The 27,879-nt window shown below is 37.0% G+C and overlaps 1 protein-coding gene and 1 pseudogene across 1 annotated transcript in view; one reads left to right on the top strand and one right to left on the bottom strand.

The window, feature by feature from the left end:
- Window positions 1-27,356, bottom strand: part of GDI2 (GDP dissociation inhibitor 2) — a 32,922-nt gene extending 5,566 nt beyond the window's left edge. The window contains exons 1-6 of the mRNA XM_053665853.1: window positions 26,738-27,356; window positions 14,155-14,262; window positions 12,245-12,344; window positions 7,921-8,055; window positions 2,165-2,363; window positions 1,771-1,902 (exon numbers count right to left, since the gene is read on the bottom strand). Coding sequence (XP_053521828.1) covers window positions 1,771-1,902; window positions 2,165-2,363; window positions 7,921-8,055; window positions 12,245-12,344; window positions 14,155-14,262; window positions 26,738-26,782 — 719 coding nt within the window. The 5' untranslated portion in view covers window positions 26,783-27,356. The remainder of the gene's footprint in view (window positions 1-1,770; window positions 1,903-2,164; window positions 2,364-7,920; window positions 8,056-12,244; window positions 12,345-14,154; window positions 14,263-26,737) is intronic.
- Window positions 9,175-9,450, top strand: LOC119057794 (small nuclear ribonucleoprotein G-like; annotated as a pseudogene).
- Window positions 27,357-27,879: the final 523 nt, after the last annotated feature.

The raw sequence follows: 27,879 nt of genomic DNA, 5'->3' as shown, positions 1-27,879 counted from the left end.
GGAATTAGCAATCAACACACAGAAAAAATATTTCATAATAAAATACAAAATATTTAATAATAAAATATATGTTCGTTCTCACTTCTGTTCTTCATTTTTGTGCTACTAGCCAGTGCATAAAGGCTAGGAGGGCAGGGGAACACAAAGGTTGTATGCAGCTAATCTCTGTTTAAAGATGAAATAATTGTGTAAATGGAAAATTCTAAGAAATCTATAAAACTAGTAGAACTAATAAACACAAGGTCACGGGATGCAAGTTCAGTATACAAAATCAATTAATTTGTGTACATTCACAGCAAATGACTGAAATAAACCAAACTTTCATTAACAATAACATAAAAATAACCAAACACTCTGAATAAACTTGAACAAAAAAGGTGCTTGATCTCTACAATGACAGCTACAAGACATTGCTGACAAAGAAAATCTAAATACATAGAGCACATTCATGGATTGAAAAATTCTCCCCCAAACTGAGCTATAGATTTTATTAAATTTATTGGGGTGACATTGGTTAATAAGATCATACAGGTTTCATATGCACATTTCTATGACACATAATTTGTGTATTGCATTGAGTGCCCACCAACAAAAGTCTAATCTTCCATCACTATATATTTGGCTCCCTTTGACCTTTGCTACCCCCTGATCTATAGATTTATTCAATTGCAATCAAAATCCCAGGAAGCAAGTTTTTCTAGAACTGACAACCTGTTCTAAAATGTACACAGAAACACAAAGGACTTCAGCCAAAAAAATTTTGAAAAAGAACAAACTTGAGGACTTGCACTACCTGATTTCAAGACTAACTGTGTAACAACTGTAAATAACCCTACCTCACCCCAAACACTAGTATTATTTCAAGATGAGTCACAGATTTAAACACAAAGCTAAAACTATAAAGCTTCTAGAAAAAGACATTAAAGAGCATCTGTGCTCCTGAGGTAAGCAAAGTTTTCACAAATAAGGAACCCCAAAGCACTAAACATACAAAAAAGTAAAAAAAGATATAAAAATTTAAAACTTCTGTCACAGACTGGAAGAAAAACATTTATAATTAATATAATTAATTATTAATTTATTATATTAATATAAGACTTGCTGCCAGGATACGAAAGATATTCCAAAAATCACAAAGACAACCCAATATTTAAAAATGTTCAGAAGACATGAATAATCACACCATGAAATAATACAAACAGTCACCAAGCTCACGAAAAGGTGATCAATATTAGTCCCGAGAAATGCAATTTAATGAAATAGCATTTCACACTGACTACGGTGGTTAAAGAGACTGACGACACAAAGTGTTAACAAAGACAAGGAATGACTAAAATTCTCACACTTTGCTGACTATAAAATGGTACAAACTACCCTCAAGTGGTTTCACAGTGTCTTATGAAGTGCGAAGTATGAAGTCAAACACTTGCCCTATCAGCAAGCAATTCCCACTCCTGGATTCCCACACCCCAAAGAAATGACAGGTGTGGGGGCTGGTGATTATGAGGTCATACAAGGGAAGTTTCTGGAGTAAAGTCTTCTGTATCTTGATTCTGGAGTTTTGATCACACACGTTTATACATTTATCAAACTCAACATTTTTATTATAGATCTGTGGCTTCACTGAATGTATTTAATAAAAATAAAAGACATCTCGTCACTCATGGGCATATCCTGTCTCATTTTTCACAACCATATCTCATACTGCCACTGAAGATAAGATTCAAAATCAGTGGGGTTTTAGCAAACAAGTTAAATATGAACTCCTACCTTGCAAATCCTTGTGGCAGTTCTCCAAGACCATACAGTGGATAAAGGTATGGGCTCTTGCCATATCTTGCCAAAGACTCACTGTAAAGTTTAATCCTATTAATGGTTTCACAACATGGTTGATCTAAATAGCTAAAGAAGAGGAAATAAATATTACAAAGGGGCTTCAAGTTTTCATTCTTGTGTTCAATTTAAAGTCTTTTTCTGAAGTGATTTCTATTCAATACCTTTTTATTTTACTTAAAAGGTTCTAACATTAGTTTGTAACTAGAGCCTCTTCTTTCATTGGATAACATTGCTATATATTTGTTTTGTTAGAATTTTCACATTGGAAAATGAGCCAATTCGGTTAGCATTCCAAAAAATATATAAATCTAAAAATGAAAAAACTTACTCATCAGTTCTGTAAAGTGCCAGGGCATGACCAGTAAAATCTATAACATCTTGGCCCAAGTCAAATTTCTTGTACACCTCTCGCATTGCAGTCTTCTTAGGATCAATGCCCTCAAAAGTTCTAGCATCATTTTCATCGAAGTTGGCAACATATACTAGGAATTTTCTGAAGCGACGTTTTTCGAACAGCCCCATTAAACCTAAAACAGAATTTTTCAAAAAGCACACACTCACAATAGGACATTGGAGAAAAGAGTGAAAGAAAAAGTTTACATGTGCCATATTATTGTCTGAGGCTCCTCTAGCGCAACGTGCAATTTAAGGTATGAGAGTCTGGACAACTTTAAAATAAACTGACATGTTAACAAAAGATCAGTTAGGTCTTCAATTTTACAGTACAATTACGAGTACAATTACAATTAATTAAATGTAGTATATCTAATTATGTCTCTTATTAGATACAAGGTAAACATGACTTTACAAAACTTTTATGAAGGCATCCAGCTGAATATTGTTTTAACTACTCTGATCGATACTCAGCCACATGCCTAAAATTCTAAATGCTCTTCCTTTTCTTTTTTCTGTATACTAAGATACATTCCAACATTTAATGGGATAGAAGCTTAGCTACCAAAAACAAACTGACTTTAAAGAAATTTAGAAACTGATCATGCTGCTTAGTCCCTTACTTTAATGAAGTCCTAAATAACCAGTTCACTGCTTTGCACACTGAAAAGCAGATGAGTAGACAGCTATGAACTACCACATAAATCCTCAACTCTTCCTACTAGTCAGTATTCCTACAACTGGTATATAGCTGGCAAAAAGACACAGGCAAAGGAAAAGAAATTATTCTGGTTTTACAGTCTCCTCCTTCCTCCTTTCCTAAACTGTACAGATACCTCCAAAAACAACAATAGCTTTAAAAATAACTCAAACTTTTGTTTTATATCTGTTGACAGTTTAATGTTTTGATATTTTTAACATTTCACAAGACTATAATTGAAACCAACAAAAATGAAAATTCAAATGATCATGAGGTTATTAATGACAGTTGACTGCATTAAAAAATATTTACAACTCGGCTTTAAAAAATGGACAGAATGTACACACAGTAAAAGGTGTAAGGTTAAAAGGAAATATTCTATCACCTTATCAGCACGATAATTAAGGCACAAGCTTAATTGTCAGGGGTATGAGTAAAGCAGTCAAAAAGAAACACGAGTCGCTACTTCAATGCACTTGTAACTCAGACATCATATGTGGACAATGCCTGTTGGAACCTACAGCTACCACCAACAGTTTACTAGGGATTACGTAGCTTTTTAGAAGTCAGAATAAAAATCTGTAGGGTTTTCTTAACCTTCCCTTTCCTCTCCTTTCACTTCCTTCCCTCCCGCCCCTCATCCTTATGCCTGATGGACAGAATCGGCCCTGCAGGTTACTCCTGTGTCACAGAAAAAGAGATGCTCCGGCGGCTTCCCCACCCTTCGTGTTGCCATGCATGGTGCCAACTAGTGACCTGCATGACGAGTGCTTATGGCATTAGAACCAGAACCACTGCAACTACCAACATTCTGGAGATCCAGTGCTCATTCTGAAAGTCAAATTTAAAGAGTTCAAATTATACAGTTCCTACTGTATAATTTTTGTAACAGCTACCTCTATAATTATGCCTTCCTATCGAAAACTGCTGCCCCCCATACTCCCTCCTCCTCCCAACTTTCTACACAGTATTATTACCATCATGACATATTTTTTCTTATTTATAGCTTATCTCCCACTAATGTAAACTTCATTAGGAAAGCACTTCCTGTTTACTTTCGTCCTGCTGTTGAACCCTCCCTACTCCCAAACCTAGAAGGGTACCTGGCACAAAGCAAGTGCTCAACATTCAATCCATATAATTAACGTCTGGTAGAAATAAATAGAAAATAAATTTATTTATTCATATACTGTATATACCATATAGAAAGAAAAAATTCAAATTAAATAAAATTAGAAAAAAATATTTTTCAGAATAGTCCCCTGAGTAGTCTTACCTTCACTGCAAATGATCTGACTTTACTTCATTCACTTGTACAGAGGTTTATTTGCCCCCCACCCCAAAAAGCTACAAAATCCAGAGCAGTTTCAATAAGGGAAAAGATAAAAGCTTCCCAATTAACTAACGGGTGTAAGGTATGACCATAGAATTTTAAAAATAATTGGAGAATTATTATCACACAAAAACTAAGATATGACAGCACACAACACAAAATTCTAACGAAGGACCCAAATGACCTAACTCCAGATGAGCAGCTAGCCGCTGCAGCACACACGGCTCCTCAGAATGCCACAAGCCCTGGGATTCACTTAGATCTGTTTTATCAAAGGTAACTTGCTGATGTCAAGGTGCTACACATAAAATAGATGCCTCAAATCTTCTGTCTATAAAAGACAGATTTTACTAGGCACACTTCAAAGCTGCTCATGAAAACTCCTCAAAACGTTTCCGAACATACTATTTGATTTTAACATTACTCTAGAGGCCATATACATTTCTCACTGATTTGACAAAAATAACATCTGTCCAAAAAACAAGTATTTACTGGAAACTTGGGGTTTTAGTTGGGACCATGAACTATCTATCACACAAACCAATAGTGTCTACCGTTCCTTGAAAAAGCCAACAGCAGCAAGCTATATTAATAGAAATGTATTGCCTATATTACTTGCCTAGTAAGTAACAGTCCTACTGATACCAACCAAACAACATTTGGAGTATTATGTCTGGTCTGGCAAATCAGAGAATTTCCCCCCCAAAAGTGGCCAAGAGATCAAGAGAGCACATTATATGAAAAACCACTTCAGGAACTAGAAATGTTTAGCACCAAGAAAGAAAATCATAAACTATGTGATTTGTTCAAATATTTTTTAAACCCTGGCTGATGTGGTTCAGTGCGCCGAGTGCCAGCCTGGGAGCTGAAAGGTCACCAATTCAATCCCTGGTCAGGGCACGTGCCAGGGTTGCAGTGCAGGCTGGGTCCCCAGTTGGGGGCGTGTGTGAGTCAACTGATTGATGTTTCTCTCATATATGGATATTTCTCTTCCTCTCTTTCTCCCTCCCTTCTTACACTAAAATAAATAAACTATATTTCTAGACTATATACAGTACAGTACTAAGAGTGCGGGGGTCTAGAGTCAGATGAATCTGACTTCCGAACAGTTCTACCAGGCAGGAGTTACACTACTTTGTGCTTCTCTTTCACACCGGCATACCTCAGTTTTCCCATCTGTAAAATAAAGATAATAGCACCCACCTCTCACAGAGTTGTAGTAGAGGACTATATGAAATAAATTTAAATAACATACATGAAGTACTTAGTGCAAACATGCTGGCACATAATGTTCAGTGAATGTGAGCTACTGGTAACAATTCATACAATCATATACTAAAACCAGTAAATTCTACTCTATGAATATTATACTTCAGTAAGCCTAAGTTTAAAAATATATATACTAACATATTAGCTTTTTTTGCAAAAGGAAGGATAAACCAGAAACAAGTAAAAATTATTTATCAGGTTAGAAAGAATGGAGTGAAAAAATTAAGAATAAGAATTACACACGAGATATATTTTTAATATAATTTTGACTTTCAGGTCATGTAAACATTTCATATATTTGAAAAAATTAAATTAAAAAGGGAAAAATAGAACTGCCAAAAGTTAAGTCCTTCAATTTTTGTAAAATCAAAGGGGTAGTTAAAGCTATTAATATAGGACTACCATATGACCCAGCAATCTCACTTCTGGGGTATTTATCCAAAGCTACTGAAAACACTAATCTCAAAAGACATGTACCCCTGTGTTCATTACAGCCAAGAAAGCGAGCTAGGTATCCATCAACAGATAAATAGATAAGGAAGACAGATTATCTCTCTCTTGCGCACACGCGCGCGTGCACACACACACACACACACTCTCACACACACACAGGAATATTACCCAGCTATCAAAAGGAACATTTTGCCATGTTACAACATGGATAGACCCAGAGGTAAAATACATCAAAGAGAGACAAATACTGTATGATTTCACTTATATGTGGAATCTAAAAAACAAATAAAACACAAATACAAAAAACAAACTGATTGTTGCCAGGTAGGAGGGGGTAGGGGATGGGCAAAAAAGGTATAGGGGATTAAGAAGTGCAAACTGCTCATTATAAGTCAGGGGGAAATAATGTACAGCATAGTGAATATACTCAATCATACTGCAGTAATGATGTACAGTGCCCAGTGGGTACTACACTTAACTGTGATGATCACTTTTTAAGTTATATAAATGTCTAATCACTTTGTTGTACACCTAAAACTAATGTAATACTGCATGTCAAATATAATTAAAAATAAGTTTAATGATATATAAATAAGAGCTCAAAGAGAATAAAAAAGGAAAGAGTATAAACTTTGTTTAAAAAGATTATATCCAAACTCTTGAACTATTTCTACGACAATACTTTTTTAGATTAAATTCACTGTCATTTAAGACTTAAAATATTTTCTAACCCATGGTTACACAACTAACTCCTTTCAATTTAATTAGGAGCCATTCCCTTCCCTCCCCAATTGTCAATTCTAACTAATTGTTAGTGGGTTTTTTTTTTTAGTATCTGGCTATAGTGTCTTTCAACATTTTAGGCCCAGTATTTTCTCCCCTAATAGCAAAAAGTAAATAAATGGAGTTAGAGAAATTGCCAAAATAAATGAAAATGTTTTTCCACACTTATGCCAAAATAAAATTACTGGAATTTATCAATTATTTTCCTCTTCTCCCAACCAAACCTTTCCCTCCTCTAAACTCCTAAAACATTTAGTATATAAAACTCATCTACCCTTTATAGTTATACAAATTTGCTCTTTCTCAAACTGCCCTGCACAATAACTACAACATTCTAAAGAACAGAGGTCTTTTCTAGGGGTGTTTACTATTTAAAAGAGAGATCAGAATAGAAAACATTAACCAAGGATCTATGGTTGACCCAATGGAGGAAATATTTAGGGCAAAAAATAAAATCACTCCATACTCACTGGAAATTCCTAAAAATAAAGATTTTGGAGAATAGCAATACCACCAATCAGAAGATGGGTTTTGCCAGACCAGAGGTCTTTTCTTTTTCAGGAGGTTGGATAACACAGGCTAGGAGATCGGCTTAGCACAGTGATTAAATACAAGGCTCTGGAGCAATCCTACCAGGGTTTCAACTCCCATCCTTCTACTTAAACACCTACACGATTTCAGGCTTGAAATTCCTCCTCTATTAAAATAAAAACTTATCTCATAAGGTGGTTTTTTTTTTTTTTCCTCTTCCCATAAGGTGGTTTTAAAAGCCAAGTAAGAAAATGTGAAGTGTGTCTGGCACAAAGCCTAACACATAGGAAACAAAAAAAAATAACTCTTATGAATTATTATAATAAAAAGAGCATTTCTAGACCTAGGTAGGCTCAAGACTTACCAGCAACAAGCTACATGATATACAGATGGTCATTTAAACTCTCTTTACACTTCGAAAGGGTAGACAATTTTGAGCACCCCATTCACTGAAGTATTCTCAACTGCCCAGAATGCTGTCTGGCACATAACAGACATTCAGTAAGTGTTTGTTGATTGAATGAGTGAATGATGGTTGATGTAAAGGGACATTAAGTTTAATCCCTAAGATTCATTTTCCATTGTAAAATCTTAACAAAGAAAATAAAATAAAATTACTTACTAGATGCCAGGGCTTCTGCTTCGGTGGAAGGAACCTTGTAGATTTTTCCTCCCTTATAGACAAAGCTCCCTTCAGTCACTTTGAAGTCCAGGTAACGAGTAACCTCTGTATAAAGCAGCATCTTAACCAGCTGACCTATAAAAGTCACACAATTCAAACTGTTACCTATATCCTACTACCCTTAAAAACTAGAGCGATAGTCCTGGCAGAGTAGCTCAGCTGGTTAGAGTGCTGTCCTGATAGGCCAAGGTTGTTGGGTCACCCCCTGGTCAAGGCAGATACAAGAATCAACCGATGAGTGCATAAATAAACGGAACAACAAATCAATGTTCCTCTCTCTCTTTCCCTCCTTCTCCCTTCCTCTCTAAAATCAACTTAAAAAAAAAAAAAAGAGCCCAGGTGGCTCCACTGATTGAAGCACTGTCCTGTGCATCAAAAGGTTGTGGGTTGGATCCCTGGTTGGGGCACACAGAGAAAGCAAGTAATCGATGTTTCACTCTGTCTCTCTCTCTCTCTCTCTCTCTCTCTAAAATTCAATTTAAAAACATACCTTAAGTGAAGATTTAATGAAAGAAAGGAAAGGGGGAAAGGGGTAAGGGGGAAAGAGGGAAGGGGAGAGGGAAGGGGGAAGGGAAGGGGGAAAGAACCTGAAAAGCACAAATTCCTCAAAAGTTTTGCCTCAGTTGCCTCTCTTTAAAATGTAACGGAAACTTTAAAGAAACCCAACCTATTTGAAGTAGTATTATAATTCTGAATCTCACACCTGTAATAATTATGTGTGACTTTTACAAAAGCAAGTTGATGAAGTTATTAATCTTGAAATTGAAACATTAAAAAATACTTCTAAATATGCCCTGGCTGGTAGAGCTCAGTGGATTGAGCACTGGCCTGCGAACCAGAGGATCGCAGTTCAATTCCCAGTCAGGGCACATGCCTGGGTTGCAAGCAAGTTCCCTGCAGGCCAGCTCCCAGCAGGGGACGCATCAGAGGCAACCATACATTGATGTTTCTCTCCCTCTCTCCTTCCCCTCTAAAGATAAATAAATAAATAAATAAATAAATAAATAAATAAATAAATAAATAAACCTTATAAAAAAATACTTCTAAATATGCTAACAGCTAGGCATGCATTCTGATTGTCTCATTTAAAATAAGATTTTGGGTAAGCGACAAAGAATTCCTTCTGGAGCTATCTTTGAGCTTGTTGAATAAACACCACGAGCAAAGCTTGCCCACCCCAAGCTAAAAAAAATTATGGAGAAGTGGTTATCATTGAAATTAAATGGTGGCACACATGTCCAAGGAATCTTGTGGGGATTTGACCCCTTTATGAATCTTGTGATAGATGAATGAGTGGAGATGGCAACTAGCGGGCAACAGAACAATACTGGAACGGTGGTAACACGAGGCACCAGTATCGTGTCAGAAGCCTTGGCACGGAGTATAAAGAATGACCATGTTCACCAAAGAAACCAACGGCTTCTGAGTCCCCTCTCCACATCTCCTGTTTTACTACAATATAAAAATTGAGTCTCGTACATTTTCACATTAAACTTTTGTGAATTAAAATTTTGTATTGGTAAAAAATAAATAAATAAAAATAAAATAAGACTTTGAGGACTTTTTGTAGGAGCTACTAGACAATGCTAAGAAAACACTGGGAAGCCATTAGTATTAGTAAATGTACTTTTTAAAAAAATATTTTATTTTTTGAGAGAGGGGAAGGGAAGGAGAAAGAGTGGGAGAGAAACATCAATGTGTGGTTGCCTCTCACATGTCCCCTACTGGGGACTGGGAACCTGGCCTGCAACCCAGGCATGTGCCCTGACTGGGAATCGAACTGGTGACCCTTTGCTTCACAGGCCTGTGTTCAATCCACTGAGCTACACCAGCCAGGGCAGTAAATGTACTTTTATTTCTATTTTCCTAAAAACTGATTTTAGAGAGAGAGGGAGAAAGAAACATCGATTTATTGTTCTGGTTAGTTGTGCATGCTTTTATACACCAAATAAAATTATTTTAAAGCTCATTTGAAAGAACACACTTAGTCAAAATAAAAAGGTTCTTTAAGAACATGAAATAATAAAAAGAGCCTTACGCAGCCAGATGTTAAAGTACACTGTACAGTTACATTAATTACTGCACATATTAGTGAAAAACAATGTAGACCCACATATAAGAACTTAATATATTATAAAAGTTTAAATCAAAGTGGAAAATATAAATCGTGTTGAGGGTCAACTCACTTGCCATTTTGAAAAAATTCAGTCTCTACTCAAACAACAGGATAATAAAACAGAAAATTTATAATAGAAAATAGGTGAAAAAATAAAAATATAAAAATAAAACTAAAGTATTAGTAGTATCTTTATAACATTGAGGCAAGAGAAAAATTTTAAGCATAGCCTTGCAAATAAAAAATAATGAAAGGAAGAAAGCTCAACCTAAATGACTCCATGAAATTTAAAAGCTTTTGTACACACACACACACACACACACACACACACACACATACAGCAGTAATATAGAAGGCCGATCACAACTGGGAAATATATTTTCAACATATTTTTAAAGGGGATTTAATAGCCTTTATAAAGAGCTCATTACATCAGTAAGAAAAAACACAGAACTTCAACAGGAAAATGTGCAAAGCACAAGGCTAAACAGTTCACCAAAGTAATATAAAAGCTAATAAACACCTGGAAATCATTTCACCCTCTAATAAATACTTTAAAAATCCATTATTTTGTCTTTTAGTACAATAACATGACAAAAACGAAACTGAGTATCTGAGTTTGGTAAAGATACTGAGAAAGGGACAATCTCACAGTCTACTGGTGATTAGCAATATAAAGGAAAAAGCCTTATGAATTCATTCCCTTTATCCTTCGTAATACACTTCAAGGAGTATACAACGAGATTTATCACACAAACCCTCTCTCAGAAATTCAGTTTATCTATTGAAAAACATACTGGAAAGAAAAACAAAACAAAACAAAACAAAACAAAAAAAATATATATATATATATAGCCTGGCAGGTTATACAAATTTTATTTCCTTTCTGTTTATCTGTTTTCTAATTTTAGGAACTGTATTACTTATATTAAAAAATTCTGAGTTTACAATTCACCTCAAAACAATTTAGTTAACATTAAATTATTTCAGAAAAAATTCAAATAAGACCTTTGCATTAAAATAAATTACAGCCCTTGCCAGGTAGCTCAGTTAGTTAGAGCAACATTCCAACATGCCAAGGTTGCAAGTTTGATCCCTGGTCAGGACACATACAAGAATCAATCAATGAGTATATAAATAAGTGAAACAGCAAGTCAGTGTCTTTTCTCTCTCTTTTCCCCCCTAAAAAAAAAATCAATAATTTTTTAAAATTACAGAATATAAACTCAAAATAAGGGGGAAGGGTGGTGGCACATACTTTATTTTAGTGGACATTATACTAACAATTTAGTTTTTCAATGTTATCTGAGACAAAGACAATACAATATCACACCAATCTCAAAAGATACTCAGTTCCTCTTAATAAAAATGAGAAAAAATATTTTAGAAAATAACTTGAAAAGCCTACAAACTAGGAAGACATTACTTCTGAAGGCCAAATTATCTAAGTGCCACCAAAGCATCAGAAGAAAGCCTGTTATAAATGCTTACAGTTTTGACATGTATGTCGTCTTGTGCCACATTATAATTTTCTTTCTTCAGAACCAATAATTAGTAAGTCAACCCATTTCCCTCCATTTTTTTAAATCCTCCCCCAAGGACATAGTAATTGAGTTTAAAGAGATGGGAAGGGAGGGAGGAGAGAGAGAAAAACGTGAGAAACATGGACCGGATTCCTCTCATACGCGCCCTGTGGGCCCCGACTGGGGACCAAACCTACAATCTTTTGGTTTACAGGGCAATGCTCCAGCCAACTTACCCATACCAGCCAGGGCTCCCTCCATTTTTATGTATTCTTTTTAAAGATTTATTTCTTTATTTATTTATCTTTAGAGGGGAAGGAGGGAGAGAAACATCAATGTGTGGTTGCCCTTTGCGCATCCCCTGCTAGGAAATGGCCTGCAACCCAGGCATGTGCCCTGACTGGGAATCGAACTGCGATCCTCTGGTTCGCAGGCCTGCGCTCAATCCACTGAGCTGCACCAGCCAGGCATTTTTATTTATTCTTGACATTTCTAATGTACCATACTACTCACCATGCTGTAACCATTAAAAAAAATGCATCTGCACATACCTGGAATAATACCGTCAGGACTTAGTTTCTACTCTAAAATCAGATTGTCATAAATTTAAATTAGGATTATTTACCATTAGCCATAAGGAACTTGGGAATTAAGTCAACATTCCAGTCTCTTCCTCTCCCCATTGATGCTGGTGGTGCTCCTGGTATTTTAAATCTTTTGTATAACTGAAACCAAAACAAAAATAGCCATAATGTAACAAAATTTAACTTTTAATATACTATGCAACTGCTTTCTTGATGAGATGATTTTGATATAATAATACCACTACATGAGGTAAAGTATAACAAGGGCATTTCATTTTTAATCATATAAAACTGTCAGTGAAGTTATAATACCCAGGTAAACTAAATAATATATATACTAAACTAATAAATGCTAAAATAAGTATTGCAAAGGTGGTGTTTGTTTTTATTAGCAGAAAAGCAAGACTACAAAACAATTTGTCAATAACACAGTAGTTCTACAGATACTTCCCTTCTTATTTGTCGAAATCATTTAAACTCATTCTCTCCTGAATAGAAAGCTATCAGAAGCTTTGATAGTTTAAAGCTTAATTTTGCTTCTGTAGTTACATAAGGAGTTAAAAATAAATTTTGGATTCTCCATATCAAAAAAGACAAAATTAGTTCCAGTTCATTTATAATTTGTATAAGTAGAAGCTCTAGGTGTAAGCTTGTCTTTGAGAATATTCAAATTTACATATTGCCAAGGTAGCACAGAATAAGCAAAGTGGGTACATATTTACTTAATAAAAATCCTTGCATATATTCACAAAAAAATCCTTGCATATATTCACACAAGAAAAAGGAAAGGAAAAAAAGACAGCTTACTCATCTTACTGAAGATCAACTAATAACTGTATTAGGCATGGAAGGAATGGTACTCCACAGATTACTCACAATAAATAGTTCTGGTGGTAATCATCTTACCAGGGTCAAACTTACTATCATCAACAGTGGAGCCATGCTGATGTGATGCAATGTGAAGCACCCAAAAATATTTTATTATAAACTAGTCTGGACTTTTCAAAGGAAAAAAGAAATAAAGTGGACAGACTTCAGTAGGTTAAGAAAATAAGGAGAAACAACCCAAAGGCAATGTTTAAACTGGCTTGAAAACAGTAACACTACTACTCAACAACAACATTCTTGGAAATCACAGGAAAACTTGAATATGGTCTGGATATCATTAATTTTCTTAAATGTCATAACAGTACTATGTAGGAGAATGTTACTCTTAGCAGATGAATTCTGAAATATTCAGATCACGCTATTAACGTCAATGGTTCCATGAGTAATACAAAAAGACATTAAGCAAACACAGCAAAATGTTAACTGTTAAATCCAGATGGAAGTTTCTGATTCAGTAGTTCTCTTTCAACATTTATGTATATCTTGAGTATTTTTTTAAAAGTTTTTATATAAATATTAAGCTTATTTCATCAGTCATTATTGAAGAAATAATTGATATATACACATCGCCTATTAAAAAACACAGTACAGTTCATATCCATACATGTGGATGTTGAACAAATGTTACCTAGAGAAATAAATACCTTTAGTAAAATACACTTTGCAAATGCTTCATGTGCTCTTTTCTAAAAGAGTAGGAATAGGGCACATGTATAGCAAAAGGAATTAAGCTTTGTAGTCATATAACCTAGGTGCACAACCCATTTCTGTCATTTTTAACCCCACTGAGACTATTTTGTCTAAAAAAATGAGGATAAAAATCTTTCTTTGAGTGACTGGGGAAATAAATTAGACCACAAGGAAAGCACTGGCACTGGGCCTGGCACATTAGGTCATCATCAATTTCAATTTCAATTTCCGCAAGCCCCAAATAAGGAGCTCCTAAAAATTACGATACTACAGCTAATCCAGTTAATAAAAAATTAATACTTCTAAAGAGTAAAGATGAGAGTAAAGTAAAAGACCAAAGTATAAAAGGCATATTAATTATTCCAATACTTACATCTTCCAGAGGTGTTATAGATGCACTTTCTCCTCCATAATATGGATTTCTATCCATGTGAAGAACTTTCTTTCCATTCACTGACATTATACCTGATAGGATACATTCCTACAAGGAAAGCATAAGCATCTTCAAAAGAAGGAAAGTGTTAAAGTATGTTTCAAACATGCTTTTTTTAAAAGCCTCTCATGACACATTATTTTAGTAACTAACACATGTAGGTGCAATATATGATGTACTTTAAGGATAAAGCCCTACAGCAGGGTTCAAAGTGTAGTCTATAGATCTCTGTGGGCCCCAGCGTTAAAGCTATTTTTATAACACAACTTTCCACTGTGCTGACAACAGCACTGGTAGAGAAAGATCACTACTGGATAAAATGGATTAAGGCAGTAGCTCTTAACTGCACTAGCCATTATATTCTATACTGCCAGGTGCACACGCTTTCAAACCACAAGGCCAATTTCACCTAATGTCCTTGATGAAGCATTAAAAAGTACCGTATTTTAGGACTATAAGACACACCAGACCATAAGACACACCTAGGTTTTAGAGGAAAATAGGAAAAACATTTTTGAAGCAAAAATGTGGTAAAAGATTTAATAACCTATGATCCCCTCTCCGCCACCCCTCCCCCACAGCAAGTCATAAACCACATTCAGACTATAAGACACACCCCCATCTTCTACTAAATGCAGAGGGTTGCATCTTATAGTCCAAAAAATACAGTCCCTATTGTGTGTACACACAAAGCCACTCTGGCTAGAGGAAAACCTTTTGTGTGACTGATTTATAAGCTGAACAAGCTATTCTTTTTATGAATCATTATTTTTATTTAAAAGAACCACTGACCAAGAAACTATGGTTACTCAGACTCAAACATTTTCTCAAAAATTAATGTCAAGGACATAACTAACAGTATTTGTTGCCAAAAACAAAGTCAAAATTTTGAATGAAAATTTGAATTCTTGTATGTGTGAGGTTCCCAATACTTAAAAAATATCAGTGATGATATCTACAAATATGAGTTTCTGGTATTGTATAATGAAGTGTGTCAACAATTCAGGAGCTCTGCATTACTTAGTAAACCAGTATTTTCCAAATGACCAATGAAATGATGTTTAAAATCACACTGAAGGATAAAAGAGGAATCATAGTGCAAGATAGTTTAATGAACTTTAATGTAATAGAATGGGAAGTGTTCACTGATGTGGTTGCAGATTTTTTGGTGCAATTTATATTAAAAAACAGCTGCTATTTGTGTTTTGGTGTGAATCAAAGAATATTTACAATCTGAGAAGCTACTAAAACACTTCTCCCTCTTCCACCTACACATCTGTATGAGGCCTGATATTCTTCATATACTTCGGCTAAGAAAATACATCACAAAGGCTGAACACCAAAGCAGAGAAGAGAATCCAACTATCTTTTAAGCCATTAAAAGAGATAGGCATTAAAGACATTAAAGAGATAGGCAGAAAATGGAAAAACAATTATATTCTTCCCATAAAGCTATTGTTTTGGGAAATATAGCTAAAATGTTATACATGTTAACACCTAATGGGTTTATCACTGTTATCTTTAAGTGAATTAATAAATTTTTAAAAATTGCTCAGCGTTGATTTTTAACACAGCTTTTAATACAAACAAAAGCTTTTCAGGGTCCTCAGTTTTTAAGAGTGTAAACAGACGCTAGCACCAAAGAGTTTAATAACTAGAGCCCTAAAGGAAGCATCTAGGAACATCACTAATACACTGACAACCAACAGAGTATTACAAAGGACCACTCTTAGGAAAAAGGTAAATAAAGCATGGATATACTAAGACATATCAAGTTAAGATAGGAGGAAAATAACAAGAAAGAATACAATTAGTGAGAAGAAACACAGAGTTGGGATACACATTCACTCACAACTGTCATGCCAGAGGATTTGGGGGATTAAATTTTTTTAAAAGACAAAGGAAAGTCTATGTATCTTAGTGCTTCTCAAATTTATCCAAAAGACCCTAGACGGCAAAGAAGAACAATCCATTTGTCCCCTAGAAGTCTGACTTTGAAACTTTATTTTTAAAATTCACACATAACCTATCTACTGATTGTAGCATTTTTATGTTTTAAATCACTTAGAACATTATGAGCACCCCACAAAGCTACCTTGTGCTTTCCACCAGACATTATCACCCCTATTTCCAGCCACTCTCATGACTTCTAAGAGCAAAGATTTATTCTGCCTGTTTTTGAACTCAGAATTAATGGACTCATGAAGTATGTATTTTTTGCATATGCCTTTTATTCAACATTCATCCATGTTTTGTGCGTACTCAAAATCTTATCATCACGGTTCCGGCCAAGATAGAAGCATAGGTAGAAATCCTTCGCTTCCTTGAACAACCAAAAGGAGGATAACCACTAATCTAAAATCAAAAAACAACTAAAAATGCCAGAAAGTCAAATTGCATGAGACTCCAACAACCAAGGAATCTAAAAAAAAATCAACCAGAACAACCTGACCTGTGTGCCAAGACAACAAAATATGGCCCAAATGAAACAACACAGCAAAACTACAGAACTATGCGATGAGGACACTGCCAACCTATCTGATGGAAAATCTGAAGCCCTGGTAATCAGAATGCTCACAGAACTGATTGAGCTTAGTCAAAAAATGAAAAACCAAATGAAAGACACCCAAAATGAAATAAAGCAAAATGTTTAGGGAACCAACAGTGACAAGAAGGAAACCAGGACTCAAAGCAATAATTTGGAACAAAAGGAAAAAATAAACATCCAACTGGATCTGCACAAAGAAACAAGAATAAAAAAAAAATGAAGAGAGGCTGAGGAACCTCTGGGATAACTTGAAACATTCCAATATCTGAATTATAGGGGTGCCAGAAAGAGAACAGCAGCAAGAAACTGAAAAATTTATTTGAACAAATAATGAAGGAAAACTTCCCCAATCTGGTGAAGAAAATAGACTTCCAGGAAGTCCAGGAGTCCCAGAGAGTCCCAAAGAAGAACACGCCAAGGCACATCATCAAGTTATCCAAGATCAAATATACAGAGAGAATCCTGAAAGCAGCAAGAGAAAAGGAGACAGTTACCTATAAAAGAGTGCCCATCAGACTGTCAGCTGATTTCTCAAAAGAGACCTTACAGGCAAGAAGGGGCTGGAAAGAAGTATTCCAAGTCATAAAAGGCAAGGACCTACATCCAAGATTGCTCTATCCAGCAAAGCTTTCATTTAGAATGGAAGGGCAGATAAAGTGCTTCACAGATAAGGTCAAGTTAAAGGAGTTCATCATCACCAAGCCCTTATGAAATGAAACATTAAAGGTACTTATCTAAGAAAAAGATGGTAAAAAATATGAACAATAAAATGACAACAAACTCACAACTATTAACAAATTAACCTAAAACAAAAGAAAAACAATGAAAACAAAAACCAAGCAAACTACCAGAACAGGAACAGAATAGGAGAAATGGACATCACACAGAGGGAGGTCAGTGGGGAGGGGGGAAGGGAGAGATGGGGGGGGGGGGGAGGTACAGGGGAAAAGAAGCATAATTAGTAGGCAAAAAATAGACGAGGAAAGATAAAAAATGGTATAGGAAACAGAGGACTCATAAAGAACTTATACATACAACTTATGGACATACTAAGGGGGGAGGAATGCTGGAGGGTTGGGAGAGCAGGGTGGAGAGAGGATAAAGGGGGGAAATGGGGAAAACTGTAATAGTATAATCAATAAAAATACTTAATAAACAAAATTTTAAAAAATTAAAAAATCTTATCATTACTACTACGGAACACAAGTCCCCCCAAAGTACATAAGCCAAATTCAGTCTGCAGGCTTTTTGTGAATTAGGTTTTACTGGTAACACCTACACTTGCTCATTAACATATTGTCTATGGCTTTCAAAGTAATTGAGCCTGCAGCTGAGGTTATATATAGCCTGCAAAACCTTAAAATAATTTCTTTCTAGACCTCTACAGAAGGTTAGGCTAATCTTGCAGTGAATCTCAAAACTGTGTTTTCCAGCAGGGATCACCTGTGAACTTCTTGGAACTGCAGTTCTAAACAGATTCTCAAACATCAGTTTGAATCCCCATCATCTCGAGGGCTGTTAAGGGAGATTGCTAGGTCCCCCAGAGCGTCTGCACCAGCAGGCCTGAGGATGGGGCCTGGGAAGCTGCATTTCATATCATTTCCCAAGTGCTGCTGCTGCAGGACCAAAATCAAGAACCACTGAACTACTAATGCAGTGCTGTTCAACTTTTATTTCAACAAAAGAATAACCTGGAGATCATGTTAAAATGTGGATTTTGATTTAGTGTATCTTCAGTGAGACCTAACCTGAATTTCTAGTTCTTAGGTGTTGCAGAAGCAGCTGATCAGTAGACTACACACTGTGTAATAGAGCTGTAGAGGTATCTCGTGAATGTATACACCACACAGATAATCCATAATTTATCCATTCTACTATTGGTGGACATCCAGACAGTTTCCAGTTTTTGACTATTACATGTAATGCTCTATCAACATTCTCAACATGTCTTTTATGTATGCTTTAAGTTGGACGGCTATACATCAAGGAGAATACAAATATGTCCAAGTTCAGGACATACTGTCAAACAGCTTTCCAAGAGGGCTATACCAATTTACACTTTTGTCAACAGTGTATGAAAGTTCCTAGTATTTCAAATCCTTGACCAATGCCTGTATTGTTACTCTTTTAATTTTAGCCATTCTAACTAGGATGTGGTTTAATTAGCATTTCCTGACAACTAAGGTAGTAGAGCACTTGTAAAGTTTACTGATAATTACACTATCTTCTTTTTTGTCTATTCAAATTATTTGTCCATGTTTAAAATGGGCTTCCCTTTTTTTTCTTACTGCTATATAAAAGTTCTTTATATACTCTGAATATATAAAAGTCCTTTATTGGTTATATGTATTACAAATATCTTCTTCCATTGTGTGGCCTGCCTTTTCACTTTCCTAATTGGTCTTGATAAGCGATAAGCATCTGAATATATTTTTACCTATACAAACCAACTCTAATAGCACCCCCAAAAAAAGTAATTCACTTGATCAAAACATTAAAAAATCTAAAGAAGCACTAACATACAAGGGGTGAACCCCCTAAAAATGGAATTTATTTATTAAAAATTGTGTATTTAGCCCTCGCTGGTGTAGCTCAGTGGAGATTTGAGTGTATTTAGCCACTCAATCTCAGTGGATTGAGTGTGGCTGCAAACCAAAGCATCACCAGTTCAATTCCCGCCCTGCCTGGTTTCAGGAGCTGTAACCGCCCCCCCCCCCCCCCCACCATGGCTAAGGCTGAGTGAGAGACCTTTAGACCATAAGCCACTAAGGAGACAAAGCTTATCTCCCTGACAGGAGCTCCGCTTCTGCTCCTTTTACTTCATCCATAACTGGCCCCCAATGCTTGATCAGTTAGCCAATGACGGGTAAGATTCCCCAAGGGGGGAACAGGCACGATCACATGGAGGCCCCAGGGAAGGACTTAGGGGGCTACAGCAAAAGGGGGTGATGGACCCTCGGCCCTCGGCTTTGACATAGCCTGAGTCCTCATTGCCTGTGAGAAGTCTCCTAATCTCTTGGCTGCCTTACTTCCCCTGCCTGATTTAAGTCTGAAACAATGCTGGAAGGCAGTGCAGCCCTGTGCTGGAAAGGGCGGGTTCCCTGGGTGATCAGGCTTGCGATTACGTAAAATCCTGTGAAACCGGCCTTGCTAAGAATGCTCTCAATTAAATGATAAGGGTCCAAGCAGGAAATGAGTTTGTTTCCCAAAGTTTTGTAGCCTTTTAGCTGACAGACACTGGCTCAGAAGAAGCCCTAATAGTTCTTTGTATGCTATCTATTGTTTGATCCTTACTGCCTGACAATGATTGATGAGCTTTACCTGTATTCCTGTGCAAATTGAAACCTCATAAAACCCTGTCAAAGCAAGGGTCAGTGCACTCTCTCCTTGAGAGAGTGGCCATGCCATCCCTTCTCCTCCAAAGGACTCAGTAGTCCACGCGAATGTGTCTCGTACCTCATCCATAACACCGTGGACACTGCGGGCCGGTGTCTGTGTCAGGTGAGGATTTTAAAAAATGATACAAAATTTCATTGCTAAAATTTATCATATCTGGGCATAAGAAGTACATTAGTGTTGCTTAAATTGTATTATCTTCTAAAATTAGCAACTCAAAATTAAAACCTACCACTACCTATCTGATGAATACACAATAACAAGCAAAGCATATTAAATCTAGAGAAATTATTCTAAATTAATTTCCTCTTGTTCCACTTAGAAAATCCAGTCTATTCATCATATATGCCAAGAATATTGATAACTTTTACCAGGAAATTTGTATATGAATATTAACCACCACATTCGTTTTAAATTGAACACGAGAGTACTCCACATCACTTTTGAAGTCACCCACACAATGACCTGAGCAGAAGAACACAAATTCACATCCAACCTAACTAAAACTGTAAAACTATCTTCAAAATCCAAATTTTTTTATGTTAATGGTATCTGCCCTCCATCTGCACTTCATGTTTACCTACATAAAAAGTAGGTAACCAGCCCTGGCTGGTGCAGCTCAGTGGATTGAGTGCAGGCTGCAAACCAAAGGTTCACCAGTTCAATTCCCAGTCAGGGCACATGCCTGGGGTTGCATGCCAGGTCGCCAGCGTGGGCTACATGAGAGGCAACCACACATTAATGTTTCTCTCCCTCCCTCCCTCTCTCTCTAAAAATAAATAATAAACAAAATCTTAAAAAAAAAGAAGTAACCAGATAAAATGTTTCAAGTTCAGTTGCAACAAAGCTCTAGTAGGTATAGATATGTGGAGAAGGGGGGAGGACCATTATCAGTGATAACTTTTATAAATTCACTTCCCTTTAGCACCCTACACATAACACTAGAATTTGGACAGCACCTAAACACATTAGACCAAATACCTCTTATGTACTGAAGTGGCCTGAATGGTGTTTCCAAGGCCAATGGTACTAAACAGCATACTAGAGTATTTCAAGGATAATGACCACGCTTTTCCTACTCAGAGAGCAACTTAGACATGGAAGAGAATAAAGCCAGCACACATTAATATTCTGATAAATCCCAAGTGACCAAACTAAACAGACATTAAAACTCTAAATTCTACTGTAATTTTTAAAAGAACCTTAGAGGTTTATTTGTCAACATCAAAACCTGAACAGTGGAAAGTGGGGGCAGCATACGCCTTTAAAAATATTTTATTTATTTATTTTTAGAGAAGGAAAGGGAGAGAGAAACAGAGGGAAAGAAACATCAATGTATGATTGCCCCTTGTGCACCCCCCCAACCGGGGACCTGGCCAGCAACCCAGGCATGTTCCCTGACTGGGAATCGAACCCATAACACTTTGGTTCACAGGCTGGAGCTCAATCCAGTTTTTTTTTTAAGTGGATCATATGGTAGCTTTTTTTTTTCTTTCAACAAAATTTACTTTCAGTTTTATTTTGTATTGATTGCAGGTATAGAGTTTGGTGGTTAGACAATCATATACTTTACACAGTGTTCCCCTCGATATATCTAGTACCCAACTGGCACCATACATAGTTACATCAATATTATTGACTATATTCCCTTTGCTTTACTTTACATCCCTGTGACATTTTTTTAAAGATTTTATTCATTCATTTATTTATTTATTTTTAAGACGGGGAAGGGAGGGACAAAGAGAGGGAGGTAAGTACCAATGTGTGACTGCCTCTGGCACACCCCCTACTGGGGACCTGGCCTGCACCCCAGGCATGTGCCCTGGCTGGGAATCAAACCATCCACCTTTTTTTGTTTGCAGGCTGGTGCTCAATCCACTGAACCACACCAGCCAGGGCCCCTTGGGAACATGTTTCTGTTCCTCTAATGCACAGGTGGCTAATGCCCATGGGCTAAATCCAGCCCTCCACCTTGTTTTTTGGCCGGCACCTTGTTTCTACCTGGCAGCACCACCAAGCTCCTTGCCCCTTGTTAATAAGTAGTTACATTTATACAGTCTTAAAATTACATTCGGCCCTTTATGTGCCCCTCCCACCCCATGAAAATGAGTTTGACACCCCTGCTCTAATGCATTTCACTAAAAGCTATCAAAAGATAACTTCTTGAAATTTGGCTAATTATATTTTTCCTGCTTAAAATCCTCTCCCACTGCCTAGAAGACAAAATTTCAAATTCCTTACCTTAGTGTTTTTAACATTCTTGTGAAATGCCCTCTTTCCAACCCTATTTCCCATTATGCCTCTTCATACCTCCTATTTCAGGCAAAATAAACACCTTATTTTATGTGCCTAAACACACACACACACGCAGATTTACACTGCTCTCTGCCTAGAAAATCATTCCTCCTCACATTCACAGCTTACCAATATTTTTAAAAGCCAGCTCCCTTTCTTTATCAAAGTTTTCCTGATTTCCTAGTCTGAATTCCCACATGTGTATCTCTCCAATGGCTCTTTTCTCATATTAATTCATTACAGTTAATCCCCTACATGAAGAGCTACTTACAGAAAGGTGTGCTTACCTTTTTATTTCCCATAACAGATCACAAAAGTCACAGGTAGTTTAAATAATTCATTTTGAGGAAGTCATTACTCCAGCAAGAATCTTTAATCAGGTACTAAATATGAGAGGGGAGATAGTGATACAGACATACCTCATTTCATTGTGCTTCACAGATGGTGCATTTTTTACAAATAGAAGGCAAAAAGACCATCCACCAATAGTATCTCTGAGGTATGCCTATATTACAGATTATAATGTATGTGAGCTAAAACATTTACCAAGTTGTCCTTCAAACTAAATGTCTCACTACTACCTATGCTAAAATGTTTGATTTTACTTCTCTTCTTTAGGGACAGTATGCATAAGGTTGATTGATTAAAAATACAGACTACCTACAAGATATTTTATACCTTCCAAAAGTAAGACATTTTTACATAAAGGCTCAGATCACGAATGCAATGGATAAAGTCCTTTGCCTACTTGACAGCAATGTCAAGGATTTTCAAGCAAATCTAAAAAGCAATTTATAGGGTTTTTAAAGGTTTTTTACTTGATTTTTAAATCAAGGAAAAAATCCTCTTGGAAATCACAAAATTTTAATAATAAAGAGGAAGGGGGAAAAGTCTGTCTGGGATGTAACACAATTTTTAAAACATATAATGCTGAGACTAATATGGCTAAATATCACTAAAGTGCACATTTCTATTCATAACTCCTTACTAGAATTACTATGTAGAACAAATACTTTTGGGAAACACAAATAGCTGTGGAGCTAGTTACCCTTACTTTGTATGCTACTTGTAAGAAAATTCATGAATTTATTGCCAAGCCCAAGTCGATCAAAAGTAGCAAATTAGCTATTCAGAGGCTGTCTGTACACAATGAAATCAAAGAAGAGTAAAAGCTGCCAGCCTAATAGCAAAGTAAGCAAAGAGGGAAATGAAAAGTAAGTAGACTGAAGAATTCATAAAGCCAAGCAGTCTGAGACTACTAAGGAGGGCAAGTTCCTCACTGGGTCTCAGTGGCTTCATTATGTTGTAGCACAGTGGGTTTTCAACTGGTGTGCCACAAGAATTTTTAACACATGCAATACCTGACCTTTTTTTCCTTAGATTATCAAATAAAAAATATGTCAACAGCCAGCACAACAACAGCCATCTGGTGTGAATGAATCAAATTATAATTTTTTCTTTGTTGTTAGATTGGCAAAAAAAAAAAAATTTTGGTGTATGTGTGCCATGAGATAAAAAAGGCAGAAAAATCACTGTTCCAGCATTAACAGTGATTAATTCTCGTGGTGTGAAATCTAAGTTATCAAGTCAATTATGTTCCTCAGTTTGTTCAAAAACCATCACGATATCATTTGGAAAGGCTTTTATCTAAAAGTTGTGGTTCTACACAATATTTCATTTCTTCTAGACAGAAAATGAAAATTTTGCTCTAATTCATACCAAATTGTTTTATGCCTTCTTTATTAAACTTCCTATCAATATCTATGGATTAATGTTTCCTTATTTTTTATCTAACAACCAGTACAAAACCATAACATTAGGCAAAATAAAAAATTTCCATACTTCCTTACATTTTATTTTAAAAGTAACAAGTTAACTACATTAAAGTAGTTGGCATACTATTAGCATGTAATATTTGGTATCCATAACTGAGAGCATGTATCTGTTTTTAGGTTCTTAAACGTCACGCACTAAACATTTATAAAATAAAAATTAGTAAAATTAAATGGTATGTTCACTTCAAACACGCAAAGTTAATTTTAAATTGAGGGTTTTTAACTTTGTGGTTTCTTAATTTATCTTTAAGTAATCAGAGTCCTTGTATTTGCAGAAATGAAGGTAAAGACTTATCAAAATCATCCTATCACTACTCCCACCCATGATGATGATAATGTGATACATGATGGTAAGAATGTGATTGTTCTGAGTTGATATAATTCTCAAAGAATATCTCTTAAAACAATCTCGAAAGGTTTATATGGGTTAATATTAATATTGTAGCTATAAAATGACAGAAAAAAACTGGTCTAATTTCTAGTTATCAATTAATCCAAATGGAAATCTAAATAAAGTGCATTGTCTTAACTTGGTTGTTACACAATAAGACTGTGCACCTTTGATCCAAAGTAATGGTTCTTAACTAGGTATGTAGAAGCCTGCATGATGATGAATCTGCACTCATTCATTCACTTTCAACTGACCTTAATCAAAAGCAAATCTGAAAGATCAGCAACACTGTAGAAAAACTGTGGAACTAAGTGGCTCTTACAATATACTGCCAATGGGCAAGATCCATCACAAACTACTAAACTCAGTTCAAAATCCCAATTATGCACTTAAAAAAAAAAAACCAAAAAGCAAAATCCTGCAGTGGTTAGCCCTATTCACTTAGGCATTCAACAGTCTTCCAACTCACCACCATAAGTGAAATTCAACCTAGTATCTCACATTTAAAATGACTAAATAGCTTTCTAGGTATGTAATCTCATCTATTTGGTACTAGTTACTAACCAGCGACAAATCTGTTTCTGGACTGGTCAAACATAAGAAGTATTAAGAACTGAATATTCTCCAACAATCACCACAAATCACTCTAAACAGAAGGACAGGCCAGAAAAGTACCATTCTGGTTCCTAACAACTTTCTCTTAAAAAATTAGCCAAATGGAAGTCAATGACATAGTTAATTTGGGGTGTTACCTAAAATACATACATACTAATTTGATCCTGAGAGATAACATACTTCATCAAATTTGAAGTGGTGGGTCACATTAAATGATTCAGGACTTTGAGATCAGATTATATAGGATACACAATATAAACATCAGTGTTAATATTGTTAAAATGAAGTACCCAAAGCCAGAACTACAAATCTCAACAAAAATAATGAAAATGGTCCTCCCTTCAAATGGGATTCTTTTACAAGATGAACAGTCTTAGTCTTCATTGTATTTTTTTTAAGAGAGAGAAGTACAAGATACAACACACCTCCCTGCACCATTTGCAGAATACTATTATCTCATAAGGTCTCTAAACAGACACCCAAGAAAATAAATTTATCATAGTATTAAGAACACCTGCCATTCACATTCTGCTTGTATTCTCTGTTTCTAACTTCCTGAAGAGACCAAAGTAGTAAAGAACGTGACCTCCAGCAACCCAACACCAATCACTTCTTAGGGGAAAGCAATGAGAAGAGACAATGGAGGCCAGCAACAGACCAAACAAAGAAAAAGAAGGCAAAGTTTAGGTGAGAAAGCATTTGATAGGCAAGTTTTGAGAAAACTCATTTCCAATTCTGCAGATGCTCAGTAAGTGAAACTGGAGTGTGGTTAAAAAAACGAATAGTGCTTCTCATTTGGAGTGGGGGAGGGGGGAAACACTAAGGTTCTTCAAAAATTCAAGTTAATCAAACTCTAACAATTACAATACAGTAATTATCCAAGACTTGTCACAAAATCTTCTATCTTTGGCAGACAAAGACTGACTAGTAGTGGTTGATGGCTAAATAGGAAATGTAACTGAGTGTGGCTTTCACCCTCCCCCACTCTGCCTTTTCCGTTTCCACTTTGGAGAGGCCATCAACCCATAAGGAAGGTGGGAGAGCAATTCCTCAAACCTAGCTTTTTTGGGTCTTTTCTGTAGTAGAGTGAAACTCATTTTCCACCCACTTTATTTCGCCGTCGCTGCTCATTAAGTCACACACTTGACTTGGTTTTGCATTTCCTCGTATTTCCTTCCACAGTTAGAGACGACCCACTCGGCCCTGTGCGGTCGCAGGCCCATACGCCCTGCAACATGCCTCTTGCATCCAGCCCAACGCCCTTCCTCGACTCCCCTCCAAAAACATAAGACGATGAAATGCTGTACCCACTAGGGGACCCTGAAGAGCGAACCGGGGTTCACGCGGCCCGGCCCCCGGACACCCCTCCCTCGCACCGGGCCTGCACGTCTTCCCCGGCTTCTTGGCCGTTGTCGCCGCCGCCGCCAGAAACTCTGGACTTACCGTCAGGCCGGTGCCCAGCACGATCACGTCGTACTCCTCATTCATGGCGGGCAGGCGCAGTCAGAAGCCCAGAGAAAAGAGAAAACTCAGGATGCTAGGGGACAGTCGTTATGTGGCCACTCCGAGGATGCGGGGGAAGCACCTCAGGCCGGTTTCGGGACCGAGACCAAGAGAAGTCTTAGGGTAAAGTGGAGCAGGGGTAAAGTGGAGCTGGAAAGAAGGGAGGCCAGCCGCCAACCCAAGGGGAAAAAGAAGAGCGGGGCACTGTGGGGGGCGGGGCAGGCGGGCGGTGACCCGGACCTCCGCAGCCGGGCGGGGCTCGAAGGAGGGGCCCGGGGGACAGTCCATCAACGCTTTCTATTCTCTCATTGGCCACCTCCCGATCGCCCGTCCAACCTTCTTCCTTTCCGAGCTCTCGCGAGACGTCCTTCTGTTGGATTTCGGTGCTGCGCCGGGCTAGTTGTGATCCTAGAGCGAAGGTAGCCAGTCGATGATCCTGAAAGGCTGGTGGGGAAGGGTGCCGGCAGTAGAAGGGTGGCTGTCCAGTTCTTCACTCCCGCCGCTGTGTGGCAGCCGACGCCCCGAGGTGCCATTGGACTTTGAGTCTGCGCGGGCCACGTGGACCGGAACCGTCCGGCGGGGTTTAAGTGGGTGTGGACGCGCGAGAAAAGCGGCCGACAGCCTTGGATTCAGGCCCTCCCACTCCAGAGGTTACGTAAAGTGGCCTGAAACCGGTTGCCGGGGCTGGTGGCTGTTTGCCCGCCCCCTGCCATCGATACTTATAGTGGCACGTAGTCATACCATTTTCAACTTGTTTGGTTTTTCTTTCCCGCCTGCCTCTTTTCTAAAGGAAAAAGAGCCCTTCACGTTTTAAGGAATTCAGAACTCACGAATTATTTAAAATCTTGTTTCCCGCCTCTGTCGTTCTTGCTTGGTGTTGCCCTGTGTGCAGCCTTAGGAATTTTACAAGAAAAAAAACTAGCCTTTTTTTTTAACTGATTTTTTTTTAGAGAGCGAGAGATACGGATTTATTGTTCCACTTATTTATGAATTTATTGGTTAATTCTTGTACGTGCACTGACTGGGACAGAAACCTCAACCTTGGATATCAGAAGATGCTCTAACCAATTTAGCTACCTGAC

This window comes from Artibeus jamaicensis, unplaced genomic scaffold (assembly GCF_021234435.1).
Source record: "Artibeus jamaicensis isolate MK-2021 breed Jamaican fruit bat unplaced genomic scaffold, CSHL_Jam_final contig_426, whole genome shotgun sequence".
Taxonomy (NCBI): Eukaryota; Metazoa; Chordata; class Mammalia; order Chiroptera; family Phyllostomidae; genus Artibeus; species Artibeus jamaicensis.
Note: the sequence above shows the minus strand (reverse complement) of the source record. Positions and strands in the feature narration are given on the sequence as shown.